The sequence below is a fragment of the Bombyx mori genome, chromosome 27 (genome assembly GCF_030269925.1).
Source record: "Bombyx mori chromosome 27, ASM3026992v2".
In the NCBI taxonomy this organism is placed as follows: Eukaryota; Metazoa; Arthropoda; class Insecta; order Lepidoptera; family Bombycidae; genus Bombyx; species Bombyx mori.
In genome coordinates, this window is record NC_085133.1 from 4146701 (window position 1) to 4169140 (window position 22440).

The 22440-nt window shown below is 35.4% G+C and overlaps 1 protein-coding gene and 2 long non-coding RNA genes across 7 annotated transcripts in view; 1 reads left to right on the forward strand and 2 right to left on the reverse strand.

The window, feature by feature from the left end:
* The window catches only part of LOC101742594 (dihydropyrimidinase), an 83579-nt gene that overhangs the window by 25424 nt on the left and 35715 nt on the right, over window positions 1-22440 (reverse strand). For 3 of the 5 annotated variants that reach the window (XM_004926763.5, XM_021348399.3, XM_062676457.1), the window contains exon 2: window positions 17650-17744. In XM_004926763.5, coding sequence (XP_004926820.1) covers window positions 17650-17744 — 95 coding nt within the window. Of the gene's footprint in view, window positions 1-17649; window positions 17745-20313; window positions 20478-22440 lie in introns of those variants that run through there. The other 2 variants (XM_012690915.4, XM_038020827.2) reach the window with 2 other exon arrangements.
* On the forward strand, window positions 5939-6555 carry LOC134201568 (uncharacterized). The gene is made up of 2 exons (XR_009976919.1): window positions 5939-6353; window positions 6437-6555. It is a non-coding gene; the product is annotated as an uncharacterized LOC134201568 (long non-coding RNA).
* LOC134201513 (uncharacterized) lies at window positions 7846-8401 on the reverse strand. Its single transcript, XR_009976852.1, has 2 exons — window positions 8124-8401; window positions 7846-7881 (listed from the first exon to the last, which is right to left on the reverse strand). It is a non-coding gene; the product is annotated as an uncharacterized LOC134201513 (long non-coding RNA).

Here is a 22440-nt window from a genome sequence, read left to right on the forward strand (position 1 = left end):
CATTTTTAATTACTCTAAACGTCGTTACAGTTACATTACGTAAAAAACCCGCAAAATTATATTTGCGTAATTACTGTCGTCGCGGCCTGAAGGATGCACCGGTGTTCGAATCCCAGGCGGGTACTAATTTTTCTAATGCAATACGTACTCAGCAAATGTTCACGATTGACTTCCACGGTGAAGGAATAGCATCGTGTAATAAAAATCAAACCCGCAAAATTATAGTTTGCGTAATTACTGGTGGTTACGACCTCTTGTGAGCACGCACGGGTAGGTATCACCACCTCGCCTATTTCTGCCGTGAAGCAGTAACGCGTTTCGGTTTGAAGGGTGGGGCAGCCGTTGTAACTGTACTGAGATATTAGATGTTGTAGACGTCTATGGGCTCCAGTAACCACTTAACACCAGGTGGACTGTGAGCTCGTCCACACATCTAAGCAATAAAAAAAAAGATAGAAAACTACACTATTCTCTCTTAAACAACTTAATTACGAGTATGATATAACACACACTCACACGTGAACATTTCTTGTGTGTAATAGAAAATCTATTTTGTATTCGAGAAAGAATCGCGTAGGCGTTTTTCTTTTGTGCTTCGTTTACATTAATTTTGTTGATTTACGGTTTAGTTAGTGGGTCATTGATCTCTGATGCAATTGTTAACATAATGAAGAGACATCAACTGTTTTAATAACAGACTTCAAAAAAGAAGGAGGTTCTCAATTCGACTGTATGTTTTTTTTAATGTTTTATTATGTTACCTCATACATAACTTTTGACTGGGTGAATCGATTTTGATGATTCCGTTTTTTATTAGAAAGCTGACGCTTCCCGTGTGGTCCCATTTCAATTTAGTACAGTTCTGATAATGGTATCCATGAGAAAACCATATAAGTTTTAAATTTACATCAAGTAAGTGCGCGACAAATAGATGAATAACTCAATAACTCAATATCACGCCAACCGATTTCGATGATTATTGTTTTCAGTGTATATTAATTTGTTTTGGAATATTTTTTTTTTTTCTATTTGAAGTCGGTTTTAGATAAAGCCTGTCTATTTACAATTATATAATTAAACTAGTGGTCGCCCGGTGGTCGAAATTCGACTATAATTAATTTAAGTTAAAAGTTTGAACATTATTATGGTTCTATTGTGACATTTCTATAATCATCATTTCTATCTAATCTAATCTAATCATTTTTTTATAATCACAGATTTCGCCAAGGCTGCAACTATTTATTTATTTATTAAGTTGCACCAACAAAGTGATCATCAATACAAAGCATTGAACAATTGACAAAAGTTCAAGATGTCACCTCAATTATAGGTGCAATCGACAATGCATTAACATCAAAAATAAAAAAAATTATACAGCTAACATTTGATTACATTTCATTCATTGCTTAAGATTAATTTATATTTAATTGGGAGATGATCCGCGACAGATTTTTCCTGTAAGTTGTGAGATAATTAGAAAAAACATCTATTTCACTTAAAATTAGTTCAGCGCAATCGGACAACTCCGAAGGAACATTGATTAACTATAGACAAACAATATTACAGACAAACAATTTTAATCTATTCTCAATTAGACCACGACTTTGCGTGTGTATGTCAAATATATATTATGGTAGTGCGTGTAATGTTTTTTTTTTAATGATTTCATCTATTTTTATGTATAATTAAAACAAAATATTAGCATTCTGCACTCCTCTATATTCTCTATAAATGTAAGAAATTTCTTAGACCTCTGCAAGCGCAATTTTCGTAAAAAGGGGTACAAAGTTTTGCTTCACGTGCTATTAACATTTAGATATTCAAGTTTGTTAATTTTTTTTGTTTATTAAATTGGACATTATTATTATTATTTTATTGCATAGATGGGTGGACGAGCTCACAGCCCACCTGGTGTTAAGTGGTTACTGGAGCCCATAGACATCTACAACGTAAATGCGCCACCCACCTTGACATATAAGTTCTAAGGTCTCAGTGAAGTTACAATGGCTGCCCCACCCTTCAAACCGAAACGCATTACTGCTTCACGGCAGAAATAGGCGGGGTGGTGGTACATACCCGTGCGGACTCACAAGAGGTCCTACCACCAGTTTTACTTTATTATTAGTTTTTTAGATATATAGATAGATAATAGTACACACTAATACTCTGAAGTACTTACTCTTAAACGCTACGTGCGTGCTCGATTCTCGTTATCCCGTTTATCGTGCGAGATAACACTAGTTATTGTTATTGACCATAGTTGCGTTAAGCGAAATGCATACAGAAGATGATATTGTGAGGCTTACTTTAAAATTCAATACGAAAATTTTTCTTTTTTATTGCTTAGATGTGTGGACGAGCTCACAGCCCACCTGATGTTAAGTGGTTACTGGAGCCCATAGACATCTACAACGCAAATGCGCCACACACCTTGAGATATACTTCTAAGGTCTCAGTATAGTCACAACGGCTGCCACACCCTTCAAACCGAAACGCATTACTGCTACACGGCAGAAATAGGCGGGGCGGTGGTACCTACCCGTGCGGACTCACAAGAGGTCCTACCACCAGTAAAAGTCCCGAGTGAGACAACCTAAACACAGGTATGGATTGAAGTACAACGCAATGACAGTAATAGTGGCTGACCTGAATTGAAATATAAAAGTTAATTCGACAACCGTCTACAGCATGGTGGTAGGACGTCTTGTGAGTTCGCACGGGTAGGTACGACCGCCCTGCCTATTTCTGTCGTGAAGCAGCAATGCGTATTGGTTTGAAAGGTGGAGCAGCCGTTGTACTGTAAAAACTGTGACCTTAGAACTCATGTCTCGAAATGGGTGGTGGCTCGGGTAACTGCTTAACACCAGGTGAGCCGTGACCACGTCCACCCATCTAAGCAATGAAAAAGTCTAGGACTGTTCAGTGGTGCATCTTCCAAGGTCGAGGAGACTGTTGCTATTGTAAACTAGCATTTTTTTCCTGCCCATTCGCTAGTAGCCTAAGAGGCTATTCCAGCTAAGCCCGGATGGGTAGGTGAGCTCACGGGCTCAACCTGAGAGAATTTGCTAACACTAACCCTAGCAAGAGTAGCGCTTCGCAGAATCTACCACCGGATCGGAATCGCGACCCATTGAGAAGATCCGGCGAGAAACTCAGCGGGCTAAAATTAGCTTTAATCGACATAGTAACGCAGATTAGGTCGCCACAAATGCACAATAGATGGCGCGTTTTGCTAGTCCATTACAATTATAGTGTGTCAAGTTTATAGAACAGTACAAACGGAGCATCGCCGTTCCCACCGGGAGTGGATTAGACAAAGGCAGGTCAAGCACCTGTTCGCTCCAATTAGTGACGTCTTCATTATTCCCGCCAACCTCGCCAGTGTTGCCAGCCGGAAAATTAAATTTTCATTCATGACATCCCCGATGTTTTGAATAGTGTACGTATTAAGCGATCGTTTTTAATATCGATGAGATGTTTTGATTACAACGAAATTTAATTATTTATAGTTATATTTGAGTAATCGCCTTGATGCGATTATGTCAATTTAACGGGGGTATGAATTATTCAAAAATAATGAAGTACGTTGTAATACTCATTTACCTACTACAAATGTTCAGAGTGAGCTTAGTGAGAGTTTTTTAACGTTCTCGATAGCGTAAAAGTTAACTCAATTTTGTGTGGAATTGGAACGTGTGCCTACGTTTGCCGCTAGGGTCGATGTTCCAACTGCATACTAATTAATGCACAGCTACACTAAACACACAGTAAAGTAAGAGAACTATTTTTATCCGACTTCAAAAAAGGAGGAGGTTCTCAATTCGACTGTACTTTTTTTATATTTGTTACCTCATAACTTTTGACTGGGTGAATCGATTTTGATGATTCTTTTTTTATTAGAAAGCTGACACTTCCCGTGTGGTTCCATTTCAGTCCAGTTCTGATAGTGGTATCCATGAGAAAACCATATAAGTCTTAAATTTGAATTAATCGCGACAAATAGATGAATAAATCAATAACTCAATATCACGCCAACCGATTTCGATGATTATTGTTTTTAGTGTATATTAATTTGTTTTGGAATATCTTTTTTTCTATTTAAAGTCAGTTTTTGTTAAAGCACGTCTATTTACGATTATTTAAATTATATAATATACCACACTATAAATACTTCACATAAATTTGACATTCACTGGCTTCTAACTTTCAAGCCTTCATTTCTACATTATTTCATTATTTATAGGCAGCGGCGGAGTCATACAGCGGTCCATGGCAAACATAAATTTTACGGGGCGCCAGTAAAAATCGTCGCGTTTTAGTAAATTAATTAACTATAATAAATCACTGAACTAGTTACCAAACAGTATAACCTGACTGATAATGTGTGCATTTTAATTGACTTTTTTTTTATCTTTCTGTACCTACATGTACTCGTATAACTATAATTAACTAGTGATCCCTAGAAGTCGATAGTCGAGATCCGACTAGAATTCATTGAAATTATAAGTTTGTACACCATATGATTCTATTTATATTTTTTTTTGGTCAGAATGAAACCGCCGGACTTCCACCCTCTACTGGGAGGGCAGGGCATGTCAGAGTCGAACTGACTAAAACCTTCTGTCGCTCAACAACCCACGTCCGAGCCTCGCATGAGACAGAACTCATGAAAAGGCAAAGGGGGTAAAGTGAAGCGTTTAGTGCGGAGCACATCTCTCCCATCACTCTCCCCCTCGGGACGCCGGACTGGCGGTCGTCGGCGCCACGACCACCAGCCCTCTCGGTCGGCAGTAGGAGTGGGTGATATAAATCGTATATAGATTCAATATCTATATATCGCAACAATATCGTTGAATCCGATATCGCCCCGCACGAAATCTATATATCGATATCAGCCGATACACGATATTGCTCGATGTGATGCGCATCGCCATATCGGACCGATTCGTGAATCGAAATCTATATTTCGATATCAGCCGATACACGATATTGCTCGATGTGATGCGCATCGGCATATCGTACCGATTCGTTAATATCAGCAATATTCGTTTGGTTCGTATCGAATCGGCCAGAGTGAGTGAGCGCACGATAGGGATATCATGTGATGAATGAAACAGAAACAGGCATTATCCATACAATTGTAAACCTTATATTTAAGTCCATATGTCTGTAGATTATTCTTAGCGTATCAGTAGGATACAATTAAGGAAAGAAGTTTCAACTTTCGACCCTAACTTGAATGCAGTATAGCCTATTTGCATCGTTGAATTTAATTTCACGCGCTTTGACCTTGAACTAGAATTTTTGGACAAGTGTTTATAAATACTTAAAAGTTTTTTGTTTGATTTTTAAAGTACACATTTTTCTATTTTTAGTTGAATCCATATAATTGAGTTTATTTCTTATGTTTGTATTAAACTTTTGAAATCTACACTCTTTTGGTATATTTTGTAATTTTAAATTAAGACACAAAATACTAAAAACTGAAAATAATGTAGCCAGTCCTAAGCCTGGTAAAAGCATGAAGGAAAGTTTTTTTGCTATTTTTATTTTCATGTTCTTTTTATTACTTTATATATTGATTTATATATTGATATCAGAAAACCAACCGTATAACGTTGACTTAAATCTATATCTACTACGATATTATATCAGCGTATCGTTTCAAACCTCAAATATCATGAATCGAGAAAATCTACTAGCATCCATCAATATACAGATTCAGAAAATATATAGATTCAATATCCGATATTGATCCTCGATATATAGATACGATTCGATACGCGGCAAAACCGATATTACCTACTCCTACGGCCGTTTTCAATAACGTATCTGAGTTTTCGGATAGATAGCTATCTCCGAATATCAGCAAGAGCGTATCTATCCTTAGTTTGCGTTTCACAATCACGGATAAGTGCTATCTCTCTTTAAGCAACAGTAGATAGCTTCTTCCCTCCGATTTATCCGAGCCTCTTGATACGTTTCGTTCTACTACAAATACGAAACAACATCAGGATCAAGACTTATTTTATTTTATTCTAAATTATAACTATAATTTAACCAGCATATTGTAGACTATCATAAACACATTTGTTTATAACAAAAAGTAATAAAAACATATGTAGATTTTTTTAAATTGGACGTATTGCTATTTTTATCCTAGTCGAAATTATGAAACGAAACGTTTTGACAGTCCGTTTGCCAATAAGCAGTGATCAGTTTCTTTTGTTTGTTTTTCTATTGTTTACCTACTATATTAGATGATGACTTACCTCCAAAACGCTTTAAAACTTTCGTTTATAATTCTAAGTGTGTTTATAATTAAAGAGCTACAGTGAAATAAAATGAATTCTGTAAGTATCTATGAACTACATTGATAATAATAATTTTACTTTGAAAACTTTGAGTTCAAGTTTAGAAAATATATCTTTTTCAGTCAAGAAAGGCAGCACCCATGACAAAAGATGAGACGATGATTCTAGCAGAACTTGTGGCGGCGAAAAAACATTTCAATAATAAGGCAACAAATGCCACAAACAATAAATTGAAGGAGCAGGCTTGGCAAACCCTTGTAAATGATTTTAATTCGTCGATTCGTCGTTTCCCACGAACTCCATCGCAGCTTCGACTAAAAAGGGGAAAACTTAAAGAACGCTACGGCAACATAAGAAACAACCTTAGTAAGGTTAGTATAATTAGTTGATTGTTTGTCTCTAATAACACATTGATAAACATGATTTTTTCTTCAGGTTGCCGTAGTATTAATATAATATTTTTAACACTTTTACAGCCAAGCGGAAACAAGATGGAAGAAAAGAAATGCAAGGCTAGCATAGGGACAATGCATTAGCAGAATATCTAATAGCAAAAAAGAGACTTGACTTGGAAAATAAAGAAAAGGAGATTGTTGTAGCAAAAGTTAAGTTAGATTTAGATAATTTAAAAAATTAAAAATTACTTAAAAGGAATATTAAATTTCATAAATTAAGTAGGCAATAATAATTTTATGTTAGTTTTTTAAGTATATGTACAAATTCTAAATTAAATATCTTGCATGTACTAACTACCATGTAATTATCATTTTGGAAAATAAAAAATAGACAAATTATCTTTGGAGTTTATTTTATAAATTATCTTTGGAAGCAATTATTTATAAGTACATAGTTGTATTTCAGATGTAAGTTTTGAAAAATTGTTACGAACAATTATATTATTTTCCTGTAATGTATCTGCGACTGAAATTTCTGATTCTAATTCTTCTAAATTCATACTTCTGACGGTATTGTGCAGCATGGCAGCTTGCATATTTTCTAGTTTTAATCTACTTTTCAATGATATACAGTCTTCTTTTACAAACACCAATGCATCTGAAAATTATACATTATTCGCTTAAATTATTTTACAATACAGTATAACAAGCTCTTAACTAAAAAAAAAGATTACCTCTCTATAGTATTTCTTGTATTTCTTAATATGTGATTCATTTTAAATCGTTCCGATTGAGTATGTGGGTTAATTAATCACGTTAAAAGATAGGGTTGTGGGGATTGCCTCTATCGGCAAGCAAATAGCAATTTCCAAGTCCACCTTGTTATCAATGTTCTCTTGATATGTAGATAATTTATTATAATAGTGTCATATTAAATTCATATAAACACCTAAATATATAATATAAATAAATAAAAATATAATAATAATATATGATAATAATAATATAAATAAGAAATACCTTTTCAATCAGAATGGTTAATTATAGTTGTATCATGAGTAGACCCAGGCCATCAAGCAACAACATTTTGAAACATCAATGATGCATTGCACACAAATTACACATTCAAAATACTCTTTTTCTATTTCTAAATTCCTCTCCTATATTTGAATCTGTAACACAAACATAAAATGTAGAGGTATCAGTGTGTAATAAGAATGAAGGTAAATAGCCTACCAGGTTATTGTATTAGTATATGAATGTCATTTAGGGCACCATGGGAATCCAGCAGTATTATAGAATTCCTGTTGAGTGTGATTTTGTAACACAACAAAAATTAGGTATAATTTTGCTATTGCTAGAAACAAATATAAGTTGTAATAACGAGTACTTTTATGGTTAAAATTTATCTTACCTTTTTGACGTTACACTCAAATATGGTCTCATTAAATTAATCAATTCATTCACAACACCTTTGCTCAGAAATCTATAGTCAAATTCGTAATTATTGATCTTCGCCATGTAATTCAGACGATCTTTATTTTCCTAACCATATGATATCGGCCTCACTATCACTATCTGCATCACAATCCATTATCATTTGAAATAATTCCATATCACTATCATCACTGCTACAATATGCCAATATGAAGAGAAACAATTATTAAATTATAGCGATTTACTTTCGAAAGATAAACACATGTAACCGGCCGATTTTGACAGATCAGCGAATGCCCATACTAGAGATAGCGCCGCCTACCGGAGAGTTACTTAAAACTCATATTGAAACGGAAGTAAGCACGATTTGTATGAGCGTTCTATCTTTAGCAGGCTATCCGTCCTCCCGACGATGGATAGATAAATCCGATAGGAACTGCTGCCCGTCGATAGGTTATTGGAACGTAAGTAAGGACAAAAATATAGATTTGTCTATCTTTAGTAACCGAAACTAGGGATAGATAGGTTATTGAAAACGGCCGCTAGTCGGCAGGCTATCCGAAGCCCGCCTAGATGGCGCCGGTTAGAGTGAGCATATGATTCTATTGTCAAAGATTATTTATACTTCTGTAATCACAGATTTCGCCAAGACTACACTTTATACAAATATTATAAAGACAAACCATATTTAATCTATTCTTAATTTGACCACAGACTATAAGCAATAAGAAAAGTTTGACAATAAACAAATAAATAGTATGTATGTGTGTCAAATACATGGTAGTGTGTGTAATGTTTTTGTTATTGATTTAATGTGTTTTTAATGCATAATTTAAAAAAATATATTAGCATTCTGCACTTCTTCTCTATATTCTCTATGAGTGTGGGAAATTTCATGCTCCTCCGTCTGCGTAATTTTCGTAAAAAGGGGTACAAAGTTTTTGCCTCACCTGTATTTATAACTATAATTAATTTTAAGTACTAATTATTACAATTAATTTTTTTACTAGATTTTGTTGTAAATTTTACGTTCACGTTAAAAAAAACATGTATTGAATAATAATCTTTGAAATTGGTTTAGTAATATATTTTGTACTATTATCATTAGAATCTATACTAAAATTATAAAGCTGAAGAGTTTGTTTGTTTGAACGCGCTAATCTCAGGAACTACTGGTCCGATTTGAAAAATTCTTTTAGTGTTAGAAAAGTGTCGTTTAGTGTTTTTATGCTAACCAAATTTGTTCTAAAATAAAGCATTATTTGTGAACTATTTATTCCACGCGGACGAAGTCGCGGGCAAAAGCTAGTAACGTTATAAAGCTATATATTTCTCTGGTTACTGGGCCAATCATGAAAACTCTACACAAATAAGAATACATGAAAATTTTAATTTTAAAACAATCTCACGGGCGAAATCTCTCGGATTAACAATCTTATCTATATACTAGCTGACCCGGCAAACGTTGTGTTGCCTTAAATAAGATTGCTAGGGAAATTCTACTGTAGAAAAAAAAACCTCATTTAACCACATAATACTTCATTATAAACAAAAAAAAATATCCAAAAAATTAATATTAAAAATAAATGTTTGGGGTGGACGGACACCCTTTTCACTTAGGTATGAAAAATAGATAGTAGCCGATTCTCAGACCTACTGAACATACTATTGATACACAAATAAAACCAAAAAAACATAGCTGAATAATGTATAGTATTGTATAGCTCTCAAATATAATAATATTAAGTGTATAATCTATGATGTATAGTGAGTAAGTAAGACAGGGACTTTTTGGCGGGAACGCGAGGAGTGAAGTTATGTGATGTGTTTTATTTTGTATATTTAGTGTTTCTTCGGGTTTAAATGTGTAATAATGGTGGTTTATTAACTGTTTAATATCTGTGAAAGTGCACAAATGTGGGAAAATGAAACAAAGCCGCTGGACGTAACTTCTCGGGATCCTCCAAAAAGTCCACTCAAAAAAAGTAAATGACCACAATTTTCTGAGATTATATTTCATCTCATTTCATTTCATTTAATTTCATCCTAGTTGATTAATGTCTCAAATTAATCATCTTCATATCATTTCACTTCATAATATCATTTTTCATAAAAATATGAATATAAATTAAAATAAGACATGACTTAAAGGTCTCAGTTACCAGGTCATAAAATCCCATAAAAAAAAAAGTAAGACAGGAGACCGGCTTTGTCCTCATCCCTACTACGTGATGTTTGCTGGATGAGTGGTGGCATTAGACGGGGATAGCTGATCGATTGATAGTTGATCATTAGTCAACCGGCGAGGGCGGGAGATCAAATTCAATTTAAAAAAAATCATAATTAAAGGAACTTGAAATTATAAACTCTGAATAAGAATTTGTCGTACTACAATTATAATATTTGATTGCCATCTTGCAACCTTATTGCGGATCTGTGCATAGAATAAAAAAAATATTAATCGGGATAGAAAAATAGGGGTTGATCGTATAAGAGTGAAAATTGAGAGTAATACGATTTTTTTATTTTAAGTCATGACAAAACAAAATAAAAAACTTGCCAAAAAAATTAAAGTTTATAATTAACAAATAAAAAATAGGGGTTGATCATAGAGGGATGAAAAATTGAGAGTAACATCCAATTTTTTATTTTAATTCATGACAAAATAAAAATAAAAATGAAAATCTTGCCAAAAAAATTAAAGTTTATAATTAACAAATAAAAAATAGGGGTTGATCGTAGAGGGGTGAAAATTTCAGAGTAATATGAATTTTTTTATTCTACGTCATGACAAAATAAAAACAAAATTCTCGCAAAAAATTTAAAAGTTTTTAATTAGCAAATAAAAAATAAGGGTTGATCGTAGAGGGGTGAAAATTTAGGGTTGTATGTATTTTTTTATGTTGTATCATAAAAAAATAGAAATAAAAAATTTTGTCTAAAAAATTAAAAAAAAAATTTAGGGGTGGACTACCCCTAACATTTAGGGGGATGAAAAATAGATGTTGGCCGATTCTCATAGATACCGGATAAGCACAAAAAATTTCATCAAAATCGGTCAAGCCGTTTCGGAGGAGTATGGCAACGAAAACTGTGACACGAGAATTTTATATATTAGATTAATACGTGAAGCAAAAACTTTGTATCCCTTTTTACGAAAATTGCGTGGTCGGAGGAGTATGAAATTTTCCACACTTATAGAGAATATAGAGAAGAAGTGCACAATGCTAATATTTTTTTAAAATAATGCATAAAATATACATTAAATCAATAAAGAAAACATTACACACACTACATACCATGTATTTGACGCACACACGCATGCGTACTATTTATTGTCAAACTTTTGTTCTTCACGTCTGTTGTCAAATTGAGATTAAATATTGTTTGTCTTTGTTAATGTTTTATAGTGTAGTCTTGGCGAAATTCGTGATTATAGAAGTATAAAATACAATCATAATAGTGTACAAACTTACAATTCCAATTAATTATTATAGTCGAATTTCGACTACTGCGGGACCGCTAGTTAAGATAATTACATAAAATTCGACATGAGTTTCAAACAAAACTTTCAAAGAGCGATCGTAGAATTTACACAGAATAACCTTGCCTTGTTTTCGTATACCGTGACAAAATGCTATAACGCAAACGATCGTGCAATTCAAACACGCACTATTGTTATCGACAAAAGAAAGGGAATTGTGAGCGTGACTAAGGCTTGAGGCATTTACGTTTTGTATTTACTGAATTCTTGAATTCATAACTGTAACTACACGTGTTACGTCACCACACGTGAACGTCCGTACAAGTTGAAGTTTACAAGAGAGTTCTAGCCCACTGAGTTTCTCGTCGGATCTTCTCAGTGGGTCGCGTTTCCGATCCGGTGGTAGATTCTGCGAAGCACTCCTCTTGCTAGGGCCAGTGTTAGCAACACTCCCGGTTCGAGCCCCGTGAGCTCACCTACACGTCAAGGAGAAGCTTTAATAGCCTCTCAGGGCTATCGGCATAGGTAGGGGGGAAAAAAGAGAGTTACGTAAAATATACTGGGCAAGTATTATGCCCAAAAGAACGATATGCGTATTTACGCCAAAGCAGCCGTTTTTTTAAGCTTAGATCAGCCTTTTCCAAAGTGGGCAATAACGCCTCCCTTGCAGACCTAAAGGTAAAAAATGGGGGCGTTGTGCAGAGGCTTGGGAGGCGATTTGTAATTTCATCTTAGACAACTATTGAGTTCTCGCTATAGTGCTTTTTAAGTAGGTGAGAAAACGGGGGCGGTAAAAAATAATTTATTCTCAAAGGGGGCAGTAGACAAAATAAGTTTGGGAGCCCCTGGCTTAGATGGTTGGACGAGCTCACGGCCTAACTGTCGTTAAGTGGTAACCGGATCCCATAGACAACTTCAACGTAAATGCAGCCACCCACCTCGAGACATGAGTTGTAAGGTCTCAGTTTTAACAGCACAACGGCTGCTCCAACCATCAAAGCGAAGCGCATTACTGTTTCACGGCAGAAATAGGTGGGGCGGTGGTACCTACCCGTGCAGACTCACAAGATGTTCTACCATCAGTAATCATTATCAGGCAAATAATAATTTTCTTTTTCTTCTCAGTCGTGTCACTCTTGACAGAGTGGTCGTGATCGTCATGTAGTGTTGGAAGGGGCGTCATGTAGTGGTAATAATTTTACGGGTTTGATTTTTCTTACACGAATTACGAGTCGACACTAAAGAAACTCATGACATATCACTCAATTTTCGACACGTTATTTTTTTACAGCGAACAGTTCAAGTGTATTACAAGTGCACATATGTATTTTAGTTAGTGTAGATAAATACGCATTTAGTTTCTCGCTAACTAAAATGGGCACGCCAAATAAGGACGATCCTCGGACGGATAAGGCAACACTTGAAATTAGGTTTTCCTTCTTGAGATGCTATTGTTGGAACCGAGCCAAAAACTCGAGTTAGATTATTGATCGAACTTCTGCTGAATGAAGCCGATGAGTTAAGTTCATACTTTAGCTATCATGTTTTTTTTTAATATACAGACAAAACAGGAGGGAAAATCCATCATGGACACCCAGCACCACCCGGGCTCGGGCAGCGCTGGACTCCAACCAGCTAAAACCTCTAATTTTGCCTGCACAATTTTTTCCCATGTCGTTGACATGGCTCTTAATATTACGTTTGAATTTATTTATTTATTTTTATTTTTACCTAATGTAAGGGCTATGGATCGGGAGTTTTTACTTAATTTTTGCGTACAGTCTTACAATCCTAAAGCTTACACATCTAATTTTAAAAATCGTTTCAATTTTTGCATAATGGTCTTTTTTTTTAAAGATTTTATTTCTTATGCTAACACGATTGGTATCATATGTTCGATGTGCATAGTATGAATATACCAAATTATGTTGTTTGCTGGACGAGCAATTTTTAAGAATTTGGAGTAAGGTTTTTTTTTTATTGCTTAGATGGGTGGACGAGCTCACAGCCCACCTGATATTAAGTGGTTACTGGAGTCCATAGACATCTACAACGTAAATGCGCCACCCACCTTGAGATATAAGTTCTCAAGGTCTCAGTATAGTTACAACGGCTGCCCCACCCTTCAAACCGAAACGCATTACTGCTTCACGGCAGAAATAGGCGGGGCGGTGGTACCTACCCGTGCGGACTCACAAGAGGTCCTACCACCAGTATATGGGTAACCGTTGATACTATACGAGTTGATGAAAGGTGTAGTAGTGTTGTGGTCCTAAAGTACCCCGCTGGTGCATAGAGCCCTCACAAACTATCTCCACTTCACTCGGTCTCGCGTAGTTAGCATAATAGCACCTTAGTTATCCGTGACCACGAAAACTATTAAGTATTCGGAACGTCGGAAATTGACATGACAATAAATGATGGCAGTAAAAAAGATTAAGCCGCGAAAGTAGGTAGTTCTAATTAATACTGTTGGTTTGTGATAAGTACTTTATCTAAACAATCTACCAAGCGATCAATATCGGGACTACAACTTGAAGAAACATCCGATCGTACGAATACGTCATATACTAGAACTTTCTGTGCAATAACCCTGTTAGACCTAATGTGTGTTAGTTTTGTTTACTAAAATCAGCAATAGGCATAACCAAGCTTGATTTATCACTAGACTCTTAACCTCACCTGAGCGTCTGTTGTAGCACCCTTTCTATTTTTTAGTTAGATTTTCTATAAAAGCGTATTTTGTTAGTTTTTTTAAACTACGTATTATTTATTTATTGGCTTAATAGGCAGACGAGTATACAGCTTAGCCGGTGGTGACTGATTACTGTCGCTCACGGCAATATCAGAATCACTATTCCGAACCAATTCGCTATCTACCGCCGATCAGACAGGATCTGTCAGCTTAATAAGCAATATTTGCATGTACTGTTGTTTAGTTTTTTTTTTTTTTTTGTCCTACCTATGGCGATAGCCTTGAGTGGCTATTTCAGCTTCGCCCTAACGTTTGTAGGTGAGCTCGCGGGGCTCAAACCTGACGACGATGCTAACACGAACCCTAGCAAGAGCCGTGCTTCGCAGAATCTACCACCGGATCGGAAACGCGACCCACTGAGAAGATCCGGCGAGAAACTCAGTGGGCTGTGTCTATGGGTTAGTTCGTTCGTCGAGCCCTTCGTCGCTAGCGACGGGTTCGACGAGGACGGTGACCGGAAACGGACGGTTGTTTAGTATATCACTGTTGAAACTATGAAAGTGTATTTGTTATGGTTATTAACGATTCTTATCGACCGTAACGCTATCGTAAGTAATTGAGTTACACTTGCGTGTAAGATTTTCCGGGTGAGTGGCGCTTTCTTGAGAGGCGATAAAGAAAATTGCGCCAGGCCTCGGGATGTACCTTGGTGACCTAACGGTAAATAACACGCAGTCTTTTACCGTGGACTCCGGTTTAAAATTCCAGGGTCTGTATTTGATGATATTTATCATATGGAGTTTCCGATACCCACGATACGCGACAAAAACTTAAATTCATTTACTGATAACACTTTTTTTTTATTGCTTTCATTGGTGGAGGAGCTCACAGCCCACCTGGTGTTAAGTGGTTACTGGGGCCCATAGACATCTACGACGTAAATGCGCCACCCATCTTGAGATATAAGTTCTAAGGTCTCAAGTATAGTTACAACGACTGCCCCACCCTTCAAACCGAAACGCATTACTGCTTCACGGCAGAAATAGGCAGGGCGGTGGTACCTACCCGTGCGGACTCACATGAAGTCCTACCACCATTTGTCGATTTTTATGCCTTTACAAGCGACTACTGGTGGTTGGGCGACTTGTCAGCCGGCACGGGTAGATACTACCCTACCTATTTCCGCTGTGAAGCAGTAGGTCTGAATGATAAACCAGCGGTTCTGCTATAAAATCGAGACTTAAACCTCGTGTTTCAAGGTAGTTGATGTCTATTTAACATCGCTTAACCTCAGGTGGGTCGTGAGCTCGTCCACCAAATTGAGAAATTACAGAGAGAAATAAAGAAAGAATATAAGAAACGTATTCCTCCTCAAGTGAAAACTTCTGTCTACACGACACATTACGAAGCAGACATCGTCATGAAATCAATAAATTGCAGCCCCTTTGATATACGCTGTCCCTTTCACTCTCATTAGTTGATTAAATAAAGACGTGAGACAATAAAACCGGAAATATTTTATGTGTTTACTAACAAATTTAAATTGAACGTCGAGTATAAAGAACCATGACTTAATAATACTGTAGTTTCATTTATAAATAAATCTATTTCTTAAGCAGATGCAAGATTTAACAGGAAAAAAAGCGAGACTACTACAGCTACACACGCATCAAGTATTTTGTGATGTGCATTGAAGAAATCGTAGAAAATTGCTGGATGTTCTGCTGTAGATAGATAGGCAATCAAAGTAGAATAACTAATAGTTGAAAAAAACTAACAAAATATGCTTTTATAGAAAATCCAACTAAAAAATAGAAAATAAATTTTAATAAATTCGAATTAAAAATAGTGGTAGAAAAAATTATTTTATTGTAAAAAAGCGTGGGGTGCTTTTCAGGATATTATCAAAATAACCCTTCTACTCATATCTGTTCATAAAATATTTATAACTACTGATACCTTGCACCCCGCGCTTCTTTTACAATAAAATAATTTTTTTTACACTGTTTTTAATTCAAATTTATTTAAATTTATTTTCTATTTTTTAGTTGGATTTTCTATAAAAGCGTATTTTGTTAGTTTTTTTAAACTATTATTTATTTTTCATTTTTTAGTGAATATAATTTTCTTTTTTTTTTTTTTATATATTGAATTGTCATCGGCCCTTAATAAGTATACCAAATTTCGAGTTAATCCGACGTTTTGAAGGGGGTCAAAATCATGTTCAAAGATTCCGTTACAAGCTAATAAAAGCGTATTAAAAACCACGAGTGTTAAATAAGTATTCCTTATCAAGGTTCTGCGTATCATGGTTATTGCACGCTCTGCCTTTAGAGGCGAAAAAAGCATACATAATGGTAGCTTGTCAGTTTGTTTGTCGAAGCAACATTCACACAGCCGTAACGTTTTCGTCGGAGGACAAGAGTGACCGCTTTCTATTACGTGGGCGTTCTACTCGCAGACCAGAGCGACGCGATAACGATAGTAATTGAACCAGTTTTCTGATTTTCAGGTTCGTAAAACAATAAACAATAAGTTTGCAATAGGTTTTTTGGGTGCGCTCCGACAAACTTCTCTTCATTCTTAACGCGAGTATTACGTGAGGATGAAAAATCAGTTTCAAGATTTTTTTTATTGCCCGAGCAGGCAGACGAATTTTTTTTATTGCATAGGATGCTGGACCAGCTCACAGCCCACCTGGTGTTAAGTGGTTACTAGAGCCCATAGACATCTACAACGTAAATGCGCCACCCATCTTGAGATATAAGTTCTAAGGTCTCAAGTATAGTTACAACGGCTGCCCTACCCTTCAAATCGAAAGCACTACTGATTCACGGCAGAAATAGGCGGGGTGGTGGTACCTACCCGCGCGGACTCACAAGAGGTCCTACCACCAGTAAATGCAGCATAGGGCCCACCTGATGGTAAGTGGTTACCGTCGCTCATGGACGTCAACAATGCCAGGGGCAGAGCCAAGCTGGTGCCTACCACTTATCGTACCTACCGCTCAAGTAGAACGCGGTCCCTATTGCGTAATGTTTACAGTACATTACCGGTCGCGTCGATTGATTGCCTGTCTCTAGCCGAAAATTCTCAGTGGGTCGCGATTCTGATCCGATAGCAGATTCAGCGGAACACCGCTCTTGTTAGGACCAGTGTTAGCTCCACGCGAAGTTGCAACAGCCTCTTAGACTACCAACGATTGTATAGCAAAAGAAAGATGATCGCCAGACACTAACGAATGTACAGTATGCGCCAGTTTTTAACGATTTTACATTGAACCGCTTTTCTTCTGCCGGAATGAGATGTGGAACAAAAACTCACTTGATGATGCCGTCTTCAATGTAGACGTCAGCCTCCTCGATACCATCGTCGTTAACGATCCTGCCATTCTTGATCAGAAGCCGGTTTTGAGAGCTCTGGAACAATTTAAATGGTTTCTTGTCAGTAATTAGATTCTGTTACACACCTAGCTTAACAGAAACAGCACTAAATAGATATACTTATATGTATGATGAGTGGTCATCTCAAATACGTTAAACGCTCGTCTGGTGTAGTAGTAAGTGACATGGTCACTACACACGGGGGTCGCGGGTTCGAATCCCGCCAAGAGAAGATATTTGTTTGATAACTATAAAATGTATTTTCCAGGGTTATGGATATATGTTAAATATATGTATGTGTATAATAAAAATCTTACATTTATTTCCGTTATCTGGTACCTGTAACACAAGTTCTTTACGAACTTATCACGGGACAAGTTAACGTGGCGTGATTGTTAGTAAATAGTTATTTATTTATTGTTATTATTGTTCTATTGTCACATTTATCATATCATCTCATCTCATTTCATTTAATTTCATCCGAGTTGATTAATATCTCAAATTAATCATCTTCATTTCATTTCATCATTTTTCATAAAAATAAGAAATAAATTAAAACAAGACATGACTTAAAGGTTTCAGTTACCAGGTCATAAAATCCCTTAAAAAAACCTATTTGAACAATAGCATTTGATATTGCAATTTTATTATTATCATTGTATTCACTTTTAGAAGGTTTCCCATGCGATGGATCGACCAAGTCAACTCGGCAATTGGCGGCTGTTTACATGGGTGTACCAGGCTCACAAAAAACCAGGAGTAGATAACCTTAACCGCTCTGACGAGAGCGATACGACAATGAAGGAAAATTCACTTTTAAATACATTTCTTCTACAAGGAAAAAGTTCGCATCATTTTTAATACTACGGCTTTTAAGCATCTGTTTTCAGAGGAATGTTCAATATCTGGATATATAAATAAGTAACAACAAAAGCGAAGGCTAAAGATCCAAAAGTTGAATTCACGATTTAGAATAACCCTTTTACAAATGAGGCCGTCAGCGCAAAAGTGGCCCAACCCACAATTTTTTGTATTCAAGTTTATATGTATATTAGAATTAATTTAAAATATAATAAATTTTGATGTATAGCCGGCCTATCCATAGTTTCAACCATCGATAACAGATAGCTTTGTAAACATTATTTTTGCGCGTATTGTTTTTTTTTTGCCTACTCAAATTCAAATTCATGAAAATTCAAACCTCATTGCCTCCATACTAACTATGGTAAGCTTGGCCAATTTTGCCCTGACGGCCTCAAACGGCGTGAGTGATTCAGAGTTCACGCTCATTCTGGTCTGACGTCATCGAAGATCAGTTTTGAAGTGTTGATGTTCAGAAGATTGCTTTAATTTGACTAAGAGTTTTATCCTTCACGGTCAGCCGCACACCTAAGTACTCACCTATCATCAACACTATCAATAAAAGAAATCGATATGTCATCGTTGTAAAAGTGAATCGAGTGCAAAATAAACATGTATTGATTGAGTCATATTGACTCACGAATGATTCGTTCCGTGTATTATCTCGTATTAAAAGGTTCCTTATGATATATGAGTCGTCTATTATCAAAGGTGGCAATCTGTGCATTTGGACAAAAAAATGTTATTGATATGTCAATACAGATTGATTTGAATATAATCGTCTCCTTCAAAGAATACGGTTCAAAAACTGCATTAAATAAAGGTTAATAGTTAACCTGTTATTTATCTAAGATGTCGTTCCGAAGAGTTTTGTCACTGCCAATGGAATACAAAGTCAATAATTCGTTTTTCTGATTTACCAATAATTATCCAAAAGTCAGATTGCCGGCTTTGATAATAGTCGACTCATATATCGTTTTTCGTATGTTTTTCATAACGATTATAGAGTTTATATAGGATATCTATCAGTTTATATTATATTGTATTCTGTCTAAATTAGAAATATTATTTAAATTAGATATAGATTGGCAACATTTATTTTAAAAAAAAAATACATTTGTGGGTGTTTTTTTTAACTTCTAAAGTAAAGATTATTGATATTAGTTCTTCTAAGTTTTGATTAAATTTCATTTGATTAAATTATACATTCTCAAAGCTATACTTCCATCTTGTATTTGTTTTTAATTGAGCATGAAATAATAATAGTCATCTTTGACTATTTTGACTTATCGTTTGATTGTTTAAATTACTTATAGAATGGAAATAACATTCCTTTTTTATCGTTGATATACATATATCTCATGTATCAAATATTGGCCGTTTTTATGATTTATCGTGAAAATAAGATGTTTCTAATACTGAAAATTATAAAAAATAATTGGTCATATATTATACTAGTGTATCTAAAAAAAATACGTAATTACTAGTACAACCGTTATCTATAATTATTGAAGCATAATTCAAAGTTTAGATTAAGAACGCTCTGAAAAATACACTGTAAGACAAACGCAGTCTCCTTTCAAACACCGCTATATTCAAGTAGAAATGTAATATAAACATTGCAAACTTCATAGTCGTCCCGGGAAAAGGACTCTCCCGTTCAACGCATATGCTATGAAGCTATATTCACACCGCAGTCCTGTTACAGTCGAAAACGGAAATATTCAATCTACAAAAAACTTACTTTGATATTAACACCGGACACAGATGTCGCTGTGGCGTCAACGGTCATTATTCAAAAATCGAAATTTCAATGACGTTTTTATTAAAGTAAGTAAAATTTTGTTGGTTTTCGGAAACAGCGCAATGGCGGCCGTCGCGCCTCACGCGGGAAACAAACTGAAATTGTATGTCCGAAAATAGAAATTTCACTCCCCTCGCTCCGTTTCGCGTTGCGCGTTAGTTAAAAGAAAGTGTTGAAACTTACACGACGGCGAGTTGAAGTCATATTGCGGTATTCTGGGAAGGGGTGAACGGAAAATAAATAATTTGAGGGTATATCGGTTTCGAAAACAAAGGCGGCGCGGCGTATGGAGCGCGTTGTCGTCATATTATTTTTCTATGGCCCAAGGATGTTTCCGTGATGTTCAAAATTTAGACGTCAAGCGAAACAGTGTCTTAAAGCCTTGATGGCTAAGGTCGGATATGTATTTGATCAGAATGTTATACTGCACGAACAGATTTATAATTAGTTGTTACTTGTAGGCATATCTATAAAACAAAGGTGGATAAAACAAGAAGCAAAATTAAACAATATTTTGGAAAAAAAATTAACGATTCTTATATCGAGAAACGAAATCGTGACTCAATTTTGGCAAAAAGAGCAATTTCAATTTCAAATAATTATGTATTTTTCTTATTGTTTAAATTAGATACTTATTGAATAATAAAATTTCACTGATCATCAGAGAAATCGTTAATCCATCGATAAAATAATACAAACAAAACATTGTTGAAAGTGAACTGGTATGAAAAACTCTTCCCATAACGGCTAAAAGAAAAAGCGGTATAGGAAAGCGCGCGAAACGTGCGCCATTTTGGATTTCCCATAGATCTTTTTTTAATAGTTTCTATCGACACGCAATGAAATGATTAATAAACACGAGAACAATTATAGTAAGTGCCCGTTATTTGCAACTACAATGACTATAAGATTTGTTTTTTAATAAGAGTGAATACACTTTGTCGCATTCAAGCGTGAATAAGTAAAAAAGCAGCTATTACTGATTCCCGAGAAATTTTGATTATATATTCTTCTGTGAAAGTAACACGATTAAAGAGTTATTTTTTGGTTAGGGAGATCTTGTATACTGCATAATCGGTCAAATTTATTTGAGTTTTTTGTTATTATGAATTTTATTCGTAAACCAGTCGATTGAACATTTTTTTTTTCCTCGAGGGATAGCTTTACCGCACGTATAAGCAATGGGGCTCAGTTTTGAAAGATTTTACTGTACATTTTATGTCAATTCCAGCAACGTCCTCAGAATGAATTCTCCAATTTCAGAATGTTCTAGAACGGACCCTTGTTGTTTATTTACAATTTTTTAACTTTATTCTTGACTTTACGATTTTATTCACATAATTGTAACTTATGTTAGAAGGATGTTTATTCTTCGTTTGTGCTTTTAGGTAACCTAAATAATTAAAAAATTTAAATAGGTTTGTAATTACTATTCGATTTTTTTCTACACCAATTTATTTGACCAAATTAATTGGATTCAGATAATGTTTCCGAAATTAGATCCACGTAAGAAACCTAACCGGTGTACCGGATAATGTAAGTAATATCTAGTATGTAATTAAAATTACTTTTACAGTTTGATCTTGAGTATTTAAATCTATTTAGATGGCACAATTGTAGCAAATTATAATATACTAGCGACCCGCCCTCGCTTCGCTTCGGAAACATTAAAACACAAATGAAACCAAAAAAATAAAAATAAAAAAAAAATGAAAAAAATGTAGCCTATATTCATCAGGGACAATGTCGGCTTCTAATGGAAAAAGAATTTTTCAAATCGGTCCAGTAGTTTCGGAGCCTATTCGAAACAAACAAACAAACAAATCTTTCCTCTTTATAATATTAGTATAGATATAGATGATTTTGATTACACGATACTACATTTTGATCTTAGGCAGGCTTTGATCTTCGGTAGGCCGCGGCTTGGCTCTGCCCCTGGCATTACTGAAGTCTATGGGCGACGGTAACCACTCACCATCAGATGGGCCGTATGCTCGTCTGCCTACAAGGGCAATAAAAAAAAAAATATTACACTATACTATTCGTTCATCGTGGAAGTAGTTCGTG